Genomic DNA, 13,941 nt, shown 5'->3' on the forward strand with positions numbered 1-13,941 from the left:
GAGACATTTTCAGTTTAAGGGACCAAACCAATATTTTTAATCATTTTAGAGGGCCAAAATAAAATTATCCCTATTTATGTAATTTTAAACATTTGCAATCCTATCCAAAACAAAAAAAAACTTACAATCCAAGACAAATTTAAGCTATAATCACTAATCTTCCATTACTTTTAAAACAATTAACACAAGAAATAAAAGGTTTCATTCTCACAACCCCCCTCTCTATTTTCAAAATACCATAAACAAGAAAAAGTTATAAAAAGGAAACATAAAATCAGGGTCATAAAGGAGATCTAAAAAAGTTTAAAGTACTCCATAAAATTGGAAACAATAAAAATGAAAAAGTTGAAGGGCATTTGTTAAATTACCACCAAAGATTGTCGTTCAAAGGGGTCCCAACTCCCTGATTCACACATCTCCTTCCTCTCAGAACAGAGCGAGAGAGAGAGAGGGAGAAGGCACAAACACCTGGTTGGAGAAAGGTAAAGATTTCGATCTGACAAAATTCCCATTTTGCTTCGTGAATTTCAAGGCGGTGTGACATCACATCTTTTGTGTGTGGTTGCGTGTCCTTTTCTTGAAAATTCTTTAAATGTTCTGTGTTTACGTGAAAAGACCTCCATTCTTTCTTCTCTTTTCTCTTGGTCATATAAATATCTCTTTCAAAACACGCGTTTAGGGATAACCCTTTTCCCCATTTTCCGTGTGAATCTCGTGTTGATCATTGCTTACTCGTTCTGCATCATTTCTGTTTGTAATTTTCGAAATTTTAAGGATACAAGTCGAAAAAGTTGTGTTTTTGGAAGTCACTTGCAGGTTTTCCAGCTGGATTTGAAGATAAAAGGTGAATTAAAGTGGATGTTCAAGTATGCATTTGTTGCATAGTTTGTATTTAGATTTGCATTTGCTAATTTATGTTGAAATTTGGGTTGGTTGGCTCAAATCTTGATCTTTATAAAAGTTCAAGATTATACATCTTTAAATTTTTGTTTCTGAATTATTGGGTTTTTTGGTTCATGATTTATGACTTTTTTCTGTAAAAAAGTCACATAAGTTTTGTGTGTTTTTTTCTAGAGATATTCCTGTCTATTTTCGCCTCAAAATATTTTTTTCTCGTAATTTATGATACCCATGTCTGATCCAAGCCTGTTTGGCCAATATTAGCGAGCCCTTTTGCGATTTCGATCTAATTGTATTTGCTTTATGGATAATTCGGGATTTGATTAATTTGTGTCCTGTTATTTTTGGTTTTGATTGCAGGGTTTGTGTCTTCTCTTGTAGTGTATAAATACAAATAAATAGACCTTCAAGGAACTCCTGAAATAAAGGGTGAGGAGGTTATAATGGATTTCGAAAGTAATAATTGGATGTGGGAGGGGATGTATTATTATCCCCATTTGTTTGGTGGGATAATGTTAACTGCTGCTTTGCTTGGGTTATCTACAAGCTATTTTGGTGGGATTAGTGTTCCTACTTTGCCATATTTGTTGCCTGGTTTTGGGATCTTTCATAAGAAGACACGCGGAAAGAAACCAGTTCGTGTTTATATGGATGGTTGCTTTGATCTCATGCATTATGGCCATGCAAATGCGTTGAGGCAAGCGAAGGCTTTGGGAGATGAACTGGTTGTTGGAGTTGTGAGTGATGAGGAGATTGTAGCCAATAAGGGTCCTCCTGTCTTGTCAATGGAGGAGAGGTATGAGTGCGTATATTGTTCTTCTTGTTGCATATCTGTTTGTGAAAATTTTATTATTTACCATTTATCTTTCAAATGCTTCGACAATTTTCTAAAACTAAAACCTCTTTGCAGACATGTTGTCTGCTAGCTTTCCACACTTTTTTTGGTGTATGTATCATACTCCACTTTGTTGATTAAAATAGTGTATTTTATGTCACGCAAATATATTTATTTGCGGAGTTGGCGTAGTACGTTGGTTGATTATCAACCTGGATGCTTTTGATACCAATTGAGATGTTGAAGATTGGAACTAACATAGTAACGTTCAAGGTAGATGCATCCAAAACAGACCATTTTGAGTTCTTTAAGCCATTATGCAAGATAAGCAACTTGGAAATTTTGAAATTGTGAGGTATAGGTTTCAGAGAAAAATATACGATCTTGACATCTCTCCTATACCTGCGTCCTCTTCTTTTCATTTGCTTCAGTTTATAATTTTTGTACGCGAGAAAGTATACGACCATTTTGAGTTCCTTAAGCCATTATGCAAGATAAGCAACTTGGAAATTTTGAAATTGTGAGGTATAGGTTTCAGAGAAAAATATACGATCTTGACATCTCTCCTATACCTGCATCCTCTTCTTTTCATTTGCTTCAGTTTATAATTTTCGTACGCGAGAAAGTATAACAGAGGGGGAAGAAAGAGAAGGGAAAAGTGACGAGAAATATTAAGACAGAAAGAAAATAGGTAGTGACAAATTCATTTCTAAGCTTTTTCCAGAGCTAAACTGTCTGATCTGACCTAGGACACTTCTGGAGGTTACCATTACTACAGGAGAATAATGCATTAGGATTCTTAGCTATTGATTATCTATCTACCTTTAAGTTAATAGTGTGCCTTAGAAAGGGGTGGCTCCTTTGAATGGCCTAGCTATTTCATTTGCTTACCAAGTCCTCAGGGAATCTTGCTGGATCCAGCTATTTCTTCACTTCATTCATGCCTTCTCCTTTTTAGATTTCAGTAAAGAAGTTTGGATAATAACAATAAATTGAAGATTGGCTTATCAAATTCTCGACTCACAAAGGTATTCAAACGTGTAAACTAACTCCAGAACACCCAAAATAGAATTTTTAGACTCACTAACTTGCGTAACATACACATAAGGTATTCAAATTGAAGATTGGCTTATCAAATTCTCGACTCACAAAGGTATTCAAACGTGTAAACTAACTCCAGAACACCCAAAATAGAATTTTTAGACTCACTAACTTGCGTAACATACACATAAGTGGACATGCTGTACTTCAGGTTATTATGTCTCTTATTTTAGTTGTTCACAATTACATAATTATCCGATTGTAGATTAAAAGTTGGTAAGCAACCTTTTGCACTGCCAGAAATGGTTGAATACCTTCTTCTTAAGTTTCTCATGATGGATACTGATGAGGATTTAACATGTTTTAGCTGTCAATGATGTCCTGGAAAGATTTATTTTCAAATTCTTCTTGACTGAGCAAAATGGGGGAACTAACAATAGAGATCAGGTAATATTTGTAAACAATTTGCTGTATCGCATAACTTGTGGTTTGCAACAAACTAGAAGCCGGGCGAAGAACAATTTTATTTTGCTGTGGGTAAGATATGTGCAAGGATCAATAACTGAGTGTTCTGTTTAGTTGGAGGGGAGTTGGGAGAATTAACAAAAATAAGGACTTGTTCTATATAAGAGGACTTAAAGTGATGTATTTGTATAGCACTAGATGATTTTTGGAACTTACATCACAGACCCTGGAAATTAATGTCAGTTATGTTTTATATTTTCCTGGACTACTTATCACTCCATAGTATTATTATGCAGATGATTGTTGAATTTGTGGTGAGCTAGCTAATTTGAAGTCATTTCCAGGCTAGCCCTTGTAAGTGGTTTGAAGTGGGTGGATGAAGTTATTGTCAAGGCTCCTTATGCAATCACTGAAGAGTTTATGAACCAGTTATTCAACAAACATAAAATTGACTACATCATTCACGGTGATGATCCTTGCTTGCTTCCAGATGGAACTGATGCTTATGCTCTGGCTAAGAAAGTAGGTCGCTACAAGCAAATCAAACGTACTGAAGGAGTCTCCAGCACGGATATTGTAGGTACTGTTCTTCTATACCTTCTGTGTCTATCAGTGTCATGGCCAACTATTTCCTGAAATTGATTAGTCATTCATAAGGTTTGGCTAAATTGTCCTATATGCATTTTGTTTTGTTTTTCTTGGTCAATATTAACTGCACCCTTGATTGCTTTGCCCAAATAAGTGCAACAGTTTCAAATATTTATTTGCTTTTTCAAATAAAAAAGTCAATATTTTAACTGTACCATTTATGAGTTACCCCAACTAAATATTTCGTAACTCTGATATCTGTCCAACTATAGGGAGGATACTTGCATCTGCTAAGGCTGTTAAAGTTCTTGAAGATGGCTTCATATTATCTGACACTGAAAAATCAAATAATGCAAAAGAAATCCCCGTCCAAGCAGGTCAGGCCAAGGTTGGCTATGTATCCCAATTTCTTCCTACCTCCAGAAGAATAGTTCAATTTTCGAACGGCAAGGTACAGCCATTCTTGTGCCTCAATTGTTATCACACTTCACTGATGCATAGTAGTGTTTCTCTTTACAGTTCACAGAGTTATCTTTGACTTGTTTACTTGCTTAAATACATATTTATTACCAAATTGAAATAGCTCAAGAAACAATGCAAAGATAAAAACATGGTAAGGTTTATCAAGCTATGACCACAAAAAGAATGGTGTGGTCAAACCACCGAGGATGAAAGCTTAAATCAAATGAAGGACAATAGCTTTCTTCAGTGATGGGGTAATTTATAAGTGCCCATAGCTAGAAAGACAATATAAACCCAGTATGTTAGAAAACCATTTGAACTTACAAAGGCAACAACTTTTTTGTGTTAAGTAAATTAAGTTCATGATAGTATGACGCTAGTATTAAGGGAGTTGTTATTTAACTCATCACTTCTAGCTGTATTCTAGATAGTATGACGCTAGTATCTTTCCTGCAGATATGAGAATAATTGCAAACTAATATGAAGTTAATGACTAAAATTTCTTTAGATGGGTGAACTGCAGATATTCCTTCATGTTCTCCAGTGTGACTGTGAAATCAGCAGATAGTAAGATTGGTTGGACTAGCCCACTTTTCTGTAGGTTATATATTTTCTTATGCGGCTCTTTTAGTTGCCTCTAAGTCAGGCAAATTTGGTTAATTTTTAAATTCATTTTTCAATGTGTTGTATCTGCGAAAAGATCATTTATTTTGATGAAGAGGGGGCCTGCCTTCTTATACATCATCATCTAGGATTTGACTTGTACTATGGATACTAATAGGAGCTGAACCATTATGGCAAGGAACAGTGTCTTTTCTTTTGGGCAATATAGCTTGAACATGTCACATCCATTGATTATGGGAATTCAGGCTTCTCTCTGTTCTGTCTGCAATCTGTTTATAGTGGTCTCTGTACTTCAGTAACTTAGTACATTCTTTTTATAATATTTAATTTTAGGGACCTGGACCTAATGACCGTGTGGTATACATTGATGGAGCCTTTGATCTTTTTCATGCTGGCCATGTCGAGGTAAATCCCTAGTCCAAAAGGAGCCTGCATCTTTTACTTGCATAATTTTATTTGCAAGTATCTGTCTGCATGTATTTTTTGATTCTGGATTTTACTCCTGTCTTGTAAAACTTCTCTGGTAGCATACCAGTAGTCCCTTTTCCATTTTGGCTGCTGCAACTGAGAAGTGCTATTTTGGGAGTTATTCAGCAGCCTTCCATTTTATTTGATCAACTTAGTCAGGATGCTCCATGAAGGAATTATTCTCATCATTTGCACTAATTTGAGATCTTTTTCAGCAGAGTAATCTCTATTTCGTTTATCATTCAAGCCAGGGTCATATTGATTTCAAAAGTAAGATTAAAATCACTAAAATCTCATTGGGTACTGTTGTAGAGAATGTATTTGTATGTGTCCTCTGTGGTTCAGTTTTAGATGCTAGGACAACTGTTGATGAAACCATGAAGCTGTTGATTAATATTTTGGACTATGCTGCCGGGAAAAAACAGATTGGTTAATGTTTGGCTAAGATGACTTGAATGTTATCATCCTTCAGTATTGTTAGATTCGCAATCCTGCAAGATATGAAGCTTCAGGTTTAATAGACTATTCTACAATGTGGTTCTCTAATTTACTAAGTGAGCAGAGCAACTGAAACTGTAATGGACAATTTGTGTCAGTAATTTATTCACCAGATTAGATTTTATGATTCACATGTTAGGTAGGGTGCCCAACTAGATAGACTTGTATTTCTCATTTCTTGACTATTTATATCTGTCCAACTACCTTTAGAGTAGTTGGCCACCAGGGACAGGGAGAGCTTTGAGGCTCTGCTTGGGTGCAGGTCAAGGGATCGAATCCCTTGACTTGCATTCATCTCCAGGATTTTCTGGAAGTTCCATCAGCAGGTGCAAAGGCACCCGTTTGGTCCGGTGGTTGTTCAGTTCCCTCCGGGTTCTTCCTTGGCCCATTTGGGCCCACCCCTCCCCCTTAGGATAGAGTAGGAGTAGGTAAGAACAGAAACTATTGTGCCAACCAAAAAAAACAAAAAGAAAAAGAGACTATTTCTATCTGTCAGGATTTGTCCTGTATCATATTTCCTACTCAATCAATTCTAAAGTTTGAGCTTCTCTTTCTGCATGTACAGATTCTCAAGACTGCCAGGCAACTTGGAGAGTTCCTTTTAGTTGGTATTTACTCGGACCAGACTGTTAGGTAAGTTTAATCATCATAAATTGCTTTGCTATCCATAAAAACAGATATTGGTTCAGAATGAATGATAAAGGGGGGTTTTGATGGCATCTTGACCATTATCATATCCCTTTCTTCTAATGAGGACAATATGTAATTAGAATACTCTACTTTCCGAAATTTTATTTAATGAAAAACAATACTTTGATATTGGAGATCTACCATTGTATCCTGCAGTGAACTTCGAGGAAGTCATTTTCCACTTATGAATCTGCATGAGCGTAGTCTTAGTGTGCTGTCTTGCCGCTATGTGGATGAGGTCATCATTGGTGCGCCATGGGAAGTAACAAATGACATGGTATGTTTTGCTTTACATTCTCTGGAGGACCCTGTAGCTAAACCATCAGACATCTGTAGCCATTACGTGTTTTAAAAGTGACACTCTTATCAAACAACAGAAAAGATGAGAACCCATCTCTATTGATCTGATTTAAAAGTCTGAGCATGATTTAGTTTATTGTGGTGATTGTCAACATTAAAGACGTGAACAAACCACGAATAATTCAAGCATGCAAGAAATCACAGTTCTTTATCCGTCAAGAGTCAATAATGATTTGTTTAGATGAATATTTACATGTTAGAATGCTGAACATCCCTTTTTGCTACTCCTTCCCGCTCTTTTGCTTTTCAAATGTTATGTGCAGTTGATGTGTGCTATTCTTTTCTTAAAGATTAGAGGAGCATTGGCTTAGTTGAAATTCTAATGTCCAATTTCCAAGTGATTTTCAAAATATGCTGCAACACAAAGATTGTCAAGTGTTTGTATCCTATTTCAGTTTTCATTTTGCAAGAAATAGATACTATTTATCAACAGAACTAATATGAAGGATATTTGGAGACTAGTTGGTCTCTGAGTCAGTGCTTACTATCTCGTTAATTTTAGCTCCATTGTTATTCCAACCTGCTCTTATTCATCTTAGCTTATTTATTACCCCAATCTATTTTGTCAAGGCTTGCTAATCTTGTTTACTTTCTGTTGGATACTTACCTTCACGGCATTGTTATTGATGAGTTTATTAGCTATTAACTATCTTGTTTACGTGATTAGATCAAGACTTTCAACATATCTTTTGTTGTGCACGGGACAGTTGCTGAGAGCAGCTCTGCATTGAATGTGAGTACATTCAGTATGTGCAATGTGGTATTTGCCAACTTCTGTTTGATAATGATATCTTAGGAGAATATTTTCCTCATGCAGGGAAAATCTGATCCATATGCAGTTCCCAAAAGCATGGGAATCTTTCGGGTGCTTGAGAGCCCAAAAACTATCACTACAAGTTCAGTAGCCCAAAGGATAATTGCCAATCATGAAATTTATGTGGTACTTACTTTTGCTTCTTCACATGCATGGCTTTAAGATTCTTTCCAAGTTATTTCATGACATATGCTGAATCATTAGATTTTGCATCTTTTCCTAAGGTAATACTGGATTCTGTTTCACCTTTTAATTAAGAAGCGGAGTAAAAATGAAGAAAGAAAAGGCAAAAGAATGAAGAGAAAGAAGGAAAATTGGTCCATGGAAGATCTTTTACTTTCCCCAAAAATCTATTCCTGTGTGCATGCGCATGAGAGAGAGAGACTTTCAGTTGCAAAGAGAATAGGGTGTTGGCAAGCATGCACACGTCTTTGTGTATGTTTGAGAGAGAGAGAGAGTTTGGATTATGAGGAGAATAGGGTAACGGAACTTATGGAGGCAATTCTTCCGCTTTCCTCTCTGGTTGCAGCTGGTCAAAGAACTAATGACAAGTTCTTTTTGTACATGTAACTTCTTAACAATCTGGCTATTGCTGTCAACAGGCCATACCGAAGAGTCATTTCTTGGCTGTTGGATCTCGTCATTAAAGACTTTGTTCCTTTCCTCCTGTCATTGAAGGCTTCGCCATTTATTAGTTGCTGCTCACAGAGCCAATTAGGAGGGAAATTGAATAATAAATTTGTCCCTTGCTGTCGTTAGAGACTTTTTGGAGATTGACATTGTATCTCATGAGCCAGTTATTGTTGTGATCTTCTATTTATGGTTTTTTCTCTGACTCACGAGCTTCATGCCATTTCCCTTTTCAGAAACGGAATGCAAAGAAAGAAGCAAGCGAGAAGAAATACTATGAAGAAAAGAAATATGTTTCGGGAGACTGAAGTAGCTTGATCATGTAGATAGCTTCCTTTGACAGCTCCACGACAGGAGTGACACTGATGCCATTCACGATAGAACTCAGGCCATTTGCTCTTGAAGGGTATGTAGAAGAGGGAAAAGAACAAGACATAGAAAAGAAAATTAGTTAGAAAAGCAGTATACCATTCCTGTTCCTGTATTTAACAACTCTTAGATTAGGGCGCAGTTCGTCAGCCATCAACTACTAACCTTGGATACATTGCTACGTGAGTTATGTATAATTTGAGAAATGAAGTATCCCAATTAGTTGTATTTCTTACGAAGGCATATCATTAAAGTAGCAATATTTATTTCCATTGCTACTTGACTGTACCTGAATGTTAATTTAGTTCCCAGCGGTGGAGCATATAATCAAAATTTTTGCAGGATGGAGTTGTGATGTTTTTCCTTGCATTCATCCTTTTCTTTCATTGCTATTTTTTTTCCTTCCGGTGAGAAAAAGCATTAATCATCAATGATACTGGAATTATGCAACTGAATCAGACTATTTGGCTACAGATGAGAGCTGAATCCTGAGTAAGGTCCGTTTCATACACCTAGGCTTCCATAGAGAATAGGGCTATCAGGAAAGCCTAGGAGAAGCTCAATCCAATGCCTAATGGTCCTTTGCATTGTACGAGCATAATAGGGCATTGACCCTTTGCAAATAGGAAAACACGTTCAACTGGCACTCTTTCTTGAAATTTGTACAGATGGAGGCTATCTCCCACTGTACTAAAGAGATCAATCTTGCCTTTGTATATTTCAAATTTTCAATCATCCATAAAAGCATCTGCAGCGGAATATCATGGGAGGTATACGGGTCCATTACACGCATCTCACTATTCTAAAGAGATCAATTTCGCCTTTGTATATTTCAATCATCCATAAGATCATCTGCAACGGAGTGTCATGGGAGGTATACGAGCCCATTATACGTATCATTCTGATGATGCGTGTAATAGTGGTCCAGTGTCAGCAACGAACAAATTTTTTTGAAGCTGCAACAGACAAAATTTTTACCAGCAAGTTAAAGTTAGCAACGTTCATATAATTAAGTATGGATTATTATGATATCTTCGCATTTGAGATATCACATATTTGTTAAATAATTACATAATTATTTTTCAAAAAATAACAATATATTATTATTTTTGAGAGATAAAAAAAGATATATTGTTCAAACTTAGAAATTAATAATATTATTTTTTAGAAAATAAAAAATCCAAAAGGTAAAAGAAATATTTTATTCATTTATGGGATATGAGTTGTGCATTATTAAAATAAATATTTGATTTAATTATGAACCTATGCTATTATACCTTGTAGAGTGTAATTCATTGAGAGTGGGAGTATAATAAAAGAAGAGAAAGTAAAATGCTAACGTGACATGTGGATTACACTCTAAAGAATGTAAACCACTATGGATGCCCTAAGAAGGGGTTCTAAAAAAGAGGGGCAAGAATAAAAAACAAGAAGACCTAACTGCTGCTGCTGCTTTTTTAGCCAAAGATCTTGGTGAAATTCCATTAACAGCCCCCCGCAATCGGGTTTGATAGGTACAATTTCATGCGAGTCAAAATTGGATTTACGAAGGAGCGAGATTGCAGTGTTTTGAGTCTAATTTAACTTTTGTGTGAGACATATGCTTTTGCTTTTTCCATCATCAGAAGCCTACATCTTAACCTCCTCCCAAGTCCAAGTCTGCTATGGCTCTTCTGTAACACGCTAATGTGTAACACCATGTTACACATCCTCATGCATTGACATGGATCCTTCTTAAGTATTCAATTTAATTAGAAGAATAATTGTAATAATTTAAAGAGTACACATGTCAACATATCAAAGTATGTAACATGGATGTTACAAAGTTGCCACTTCATTAAAGGGTGAGAAAAATCTGAAATCCCCTTAAGGCATTGTTTTTAAACCCAGGTTTGATCGGTCGGATTGCGAACAGACCATGGCTATAGTTCGGTTCATACTTTGGATTGATTAGACTTAAGAACCGGTGACGATTGTGTGAACCATGCAAATCACTCGAATTGAAATGAAACCGTTAGGCCGGCAATTTTTTTGTTTTTATCTATTAAACTGAAAAAAAAAAGAATAGGTTCTTCTTAACTCTAAAAACTAACCACTAGGTGCAAAATCCGTTCACTTTTTTCTCACATTTTGCCTCTTATCAAGTTTCTTGACTTCCTCCAGGCTTCAAGTTTCTTTATTTTTTTTTATTTAACAAATTTGAAATGTTTAATTCCTAAAGACATGGTTTAAAGTTTAAACTCACAATTTCCAATTCTCATAGACATGAATTTTGTTTAATTTTAGAATAATATGGTGTTTTTGGGTAGGATTTAAGATTATTTTTTAGTAGATACAATTGAGGTAAATTTTATTTGTTTAAACTTATAATTTAAAAATTTATTTGTGAAAATCCAAGTTCTTTGAAAATATTAAACTTTTTATCAGATAAAATCTTAAATTGGTCCATTAAAATGCCTTATTTTGTGCACGTATATTTATATAATTTATTTTTAAAAGAATTCATTAAATTAGGGTGAACCAATCCGATTGATTGAACCACAATCCGAACATCTCACCAGTTCAATTAATGGTTCGAGTTTCAAAACATTGCCTCAATATTTCTATTTACTTAAATTCTTTATTTCAGGTTATTAGAGTAAATGGAGAGTATTCTCATAATAGAATGGTGTTTCTCTTTTAACTTTTTGTATTAAATTTTATAGCTACAAATAGCCATCATTCTCACCATGCAAAATTGTGCATGTATTATGCATTATAGAAGGAAAAGTGTGTGTACATATACATATACATATATACGTACATACAAACATATATATATATATATATACATGTATGTATGTATAGAGTTAGGAAATGGGTTGTAGTCGGACTGTCACTAGTTAAATTGTTAGTTTAAGTGGTAGAATCAATCATATATAAACAAAATATAAAAACAAGTTAGTAAGTTAGATCAGGCGGTATAACCGGCCATGAATTGTTAGTATAAACGGAATAAATAAAACAAGTAAATGAATATGAATATCAGGCGGTTTAACTGACCATTTAAGAGAATTAGATTGAATATAAAAGTTTGTAAGAGGACTTACAAAGTTTGAGAAGCATGCTTGATCTTGATTAAAGCTTGCTCCTAAATTTAAAATCTAAAATCTAAAAACTAGTTTGTATTCTAGAGAGAAAGAGGAGAGAATTCTTTAATTTAGAAAGAGAAGTTGAAGTGTAGAGAAGTTGTGTGTTTTTGTGTTAGGATTGAGGGGTACTTATAGCAAATTTTTTCGTGTTGTTACAGTACTCGTTACAGTTATTTTTACTGTTTGTTGTAATGTACAGTACCGCTACAATGTACAGTTTGTCTTTTTGTTGTCGTGTTTGCACGGTAACTTGCCAGACAGCTATAGTGACTTCGGTGCTATAGTTTTTATTTTGTTGTTCTGGTTGAGTTAGTTTGAATGTCCTTAGAAGCATCTGTTTGTGTATTTAGCAAATGGTTGCTGATAATTTTTGTTTTGTTTCCTGAATCATTTCGTCATATTCAAGTATTTGTATTCTCCATTCCTTAAGCCAATGTTTGTTAAGGATTAACCTCTGAATTTTTCTTCGTTTCATGAAGCTTTGATCTTTCAGGATTCGGATTGTATAGTTTGTTGGTTTTGCCGCAAAGTTGTCATGCTTATATCTAAGGTGTGGAGGGATTCGATCACCAGTTTCTGTGTTGTAGAATACAACATCAAAGTATCTGATTATGTCTTCTCTGCATTCCTGTTTGTAAGAATAGTAGTTTTTCGAAATATGCAAGATTGTATCATCAGCAAGTTTGGTTGGGATCCAGTTGCTGATTTTTTTGGATACTGAGCTTGTCATCTTCCTGCAAAATAGAAGTTGTTAGTTTTAATAGTTTGGAGAAAGGTAGGAGGGCATTAGGATCAAGGAATTGAGATATTATGCCCTTATCTGTGGTTAGTTAAGGAATTAATTGGCGAATAAAAGATATTCCTAATATAACATTGTTAGTTAATTTTTTTGGCTAGAAAAAGGTGTCTGGGATGGATAAGGAGGAGAATTGGATTTGAACATCTGACAGTTTGAAACTGACTTCAAATTTAGAGCCATTGACTCCCCTAAACCCTTCCTTGATTTTTTCAAAGAATTGGGTGGAACAAGGTTTCCAAGAATAGACCTTTGGTCTGCTCCAGTATCAAATAAGACTTCAGTTTCGATTACATAATTATTGCTAATTAGTAATCGAATTTGGACCAAGTGGTCTTTATCTTTCTTGGTTTTCTTAGATAATTAGTTTAAGAACTTAGTGACATCCTGAGTGTTTGAATTGGTAAGTTCTTCAGCTGGTACTAGGTTTTGAAGAACAAGGCTGTCAAGTTCTTGCTTAGCTTTGATTGCTCTGATATCTTCTTTCAGAAGATCAATTTCATTTTGAAGATTTTGAAGGGTTAATGGCTTAGTAGGTTTAGAAGGAAACCTATCAAGAATGTCTGTGAGATTATAGATTTTGAGGAGTTTTGAGTCTTTAGTTAACGGGGTTTAAAGGGGTTGAGATTTGGTTCAAGGATTCTTTGAACTTGTTCAAGTAGAGTTGTCTTTTTTCTGTTTCTGGAATATGTTCAATGATGTCGAGAAGAAGATTTTGGTCTTTGGTCAACACATTGACTGTAGGACCTTCTTTTTCATCTTCATCACTGGTGGTTTAGGAAGAAGATGTTGAAATCTCATCATCTAACTGATTAACATCATCTTCTTCTCGTTCAGAATCATCAGTATTGATTCGATCAGAAGATTTGATATTTGGGCTTTGATATGGTCTTCTAGACCTAAGATATTGATTTTTTAGTTGAATTTGCAATATCGGGCTATATATCCAGATTTATGACATTTGTAGCAAATGATTGGAGGTAGGGCTGGTCCTGTGATTTGAGGTGGTTGTATGGGAGGTGGTTGTTTATTGGACTGATATCTCCATTTGGAAAAAGAATGTTTTTCAAGATGTTTAGTGGGTTTAGGTCATTTATGAGATTTTTTGCAATAGTTAGATAGCCTAAATTGTTCACAGAAGAATCCAAGATCTTTTCTTCTCTGGGCTCAATCCTTTGCAAGTTGTCTGAGCATCTTGTCTTGTCGTCATACTTTGAATGCAACTTATTGAATCTGGCTGATTAACTGTCCATAAGTTATTGTTTTCCAT

At 35.1% G+C, this 13,941-nt stretch overlaps 1 protein-coding gene across 2 annotated transcripts; it reads left to right on the plus strand.

The window, feature by feature from the left end:
• The first annotated feature begins 414 nt into the window (after positions 1 to 414).
• On the plus strand, positions 415 to 9,103 carry LOC113775919 (ethanolamine-phosphate cytidylyltransferase-like). 2 transcript variants are annotated; one of them, XM_027320971.1, is made up of 10 exons: positions 415 to 482; positions 1,261 to 1,696; positions 3,586 to 3,821; positions 4,102 to 4,280; positions 5,249 to 5,320; positions 6,447 to 6,514; positions 6,728 to 6,848; positions 7,599 to 7,664; positions 7,749 to 7,871; positions 8,612 to 9,103. In XM_027320971.1, exons 2-10 carry the CDS (start codon positions 1,344 to 1,346, stop codon positions 8,681 to 8,683), a joined length of 1,290 nt encoding a protein of 429 aa, XP_027176772.1. In that variant the 5' UTR covers positions 415 to 482; positions 1,261 to 1,343; the 3' UTR covers positions 8,684 to 9,103. The 2 variants fall into 2 exon arrangements, with proteins under 2 accessions (XP_027176772.1, XP_027176771.1); XM_027320970.1 differs by lacking the exon at positions 415 to 482 and adding an exon at positions 627 to 844.
• The last annotated feature ends 4,838 nt before the right edge of the window (positions 9,104 to 13,941 follow it).

This window comes from Coffea eugenioides, chromosome 6 (genome assembly GCF_003713205.1).
Source record: "Coffea eugenioides isolate CCC68of chromosome 6, Ceug_1.0, whole genome shotgun sequence".
Lineage (NCBI taxonomy): Eukaryota > Viridiplantae > Streptophyta > Magnoliopsida > Gentianales > Rubiaceae > Coffea > Coffea eugenioides.

Coding starts and splice junctions, on each gene's coding strand:
- LOC113775919 (XM_027320971.1), top strand. CDS start 1,344: ATGGATTTCGAAAGTAATAATTGGATGTGGGAGGGGATGTATTATTAT. Junction 4,281..5,248: donor TTCAATTTTCGAACGGCAAG/GTACAGCCATTC, acceptor ATTTAATTTTAG/GGACCTGGACCTAATGACCG. Junction 6,515..6,727: donor TACTCGGACCAGACTGTTAG/GTAAGTTTAATC, acceptor TGTATCCTGCAG/TGAACTTCGAGGAAGTCATT.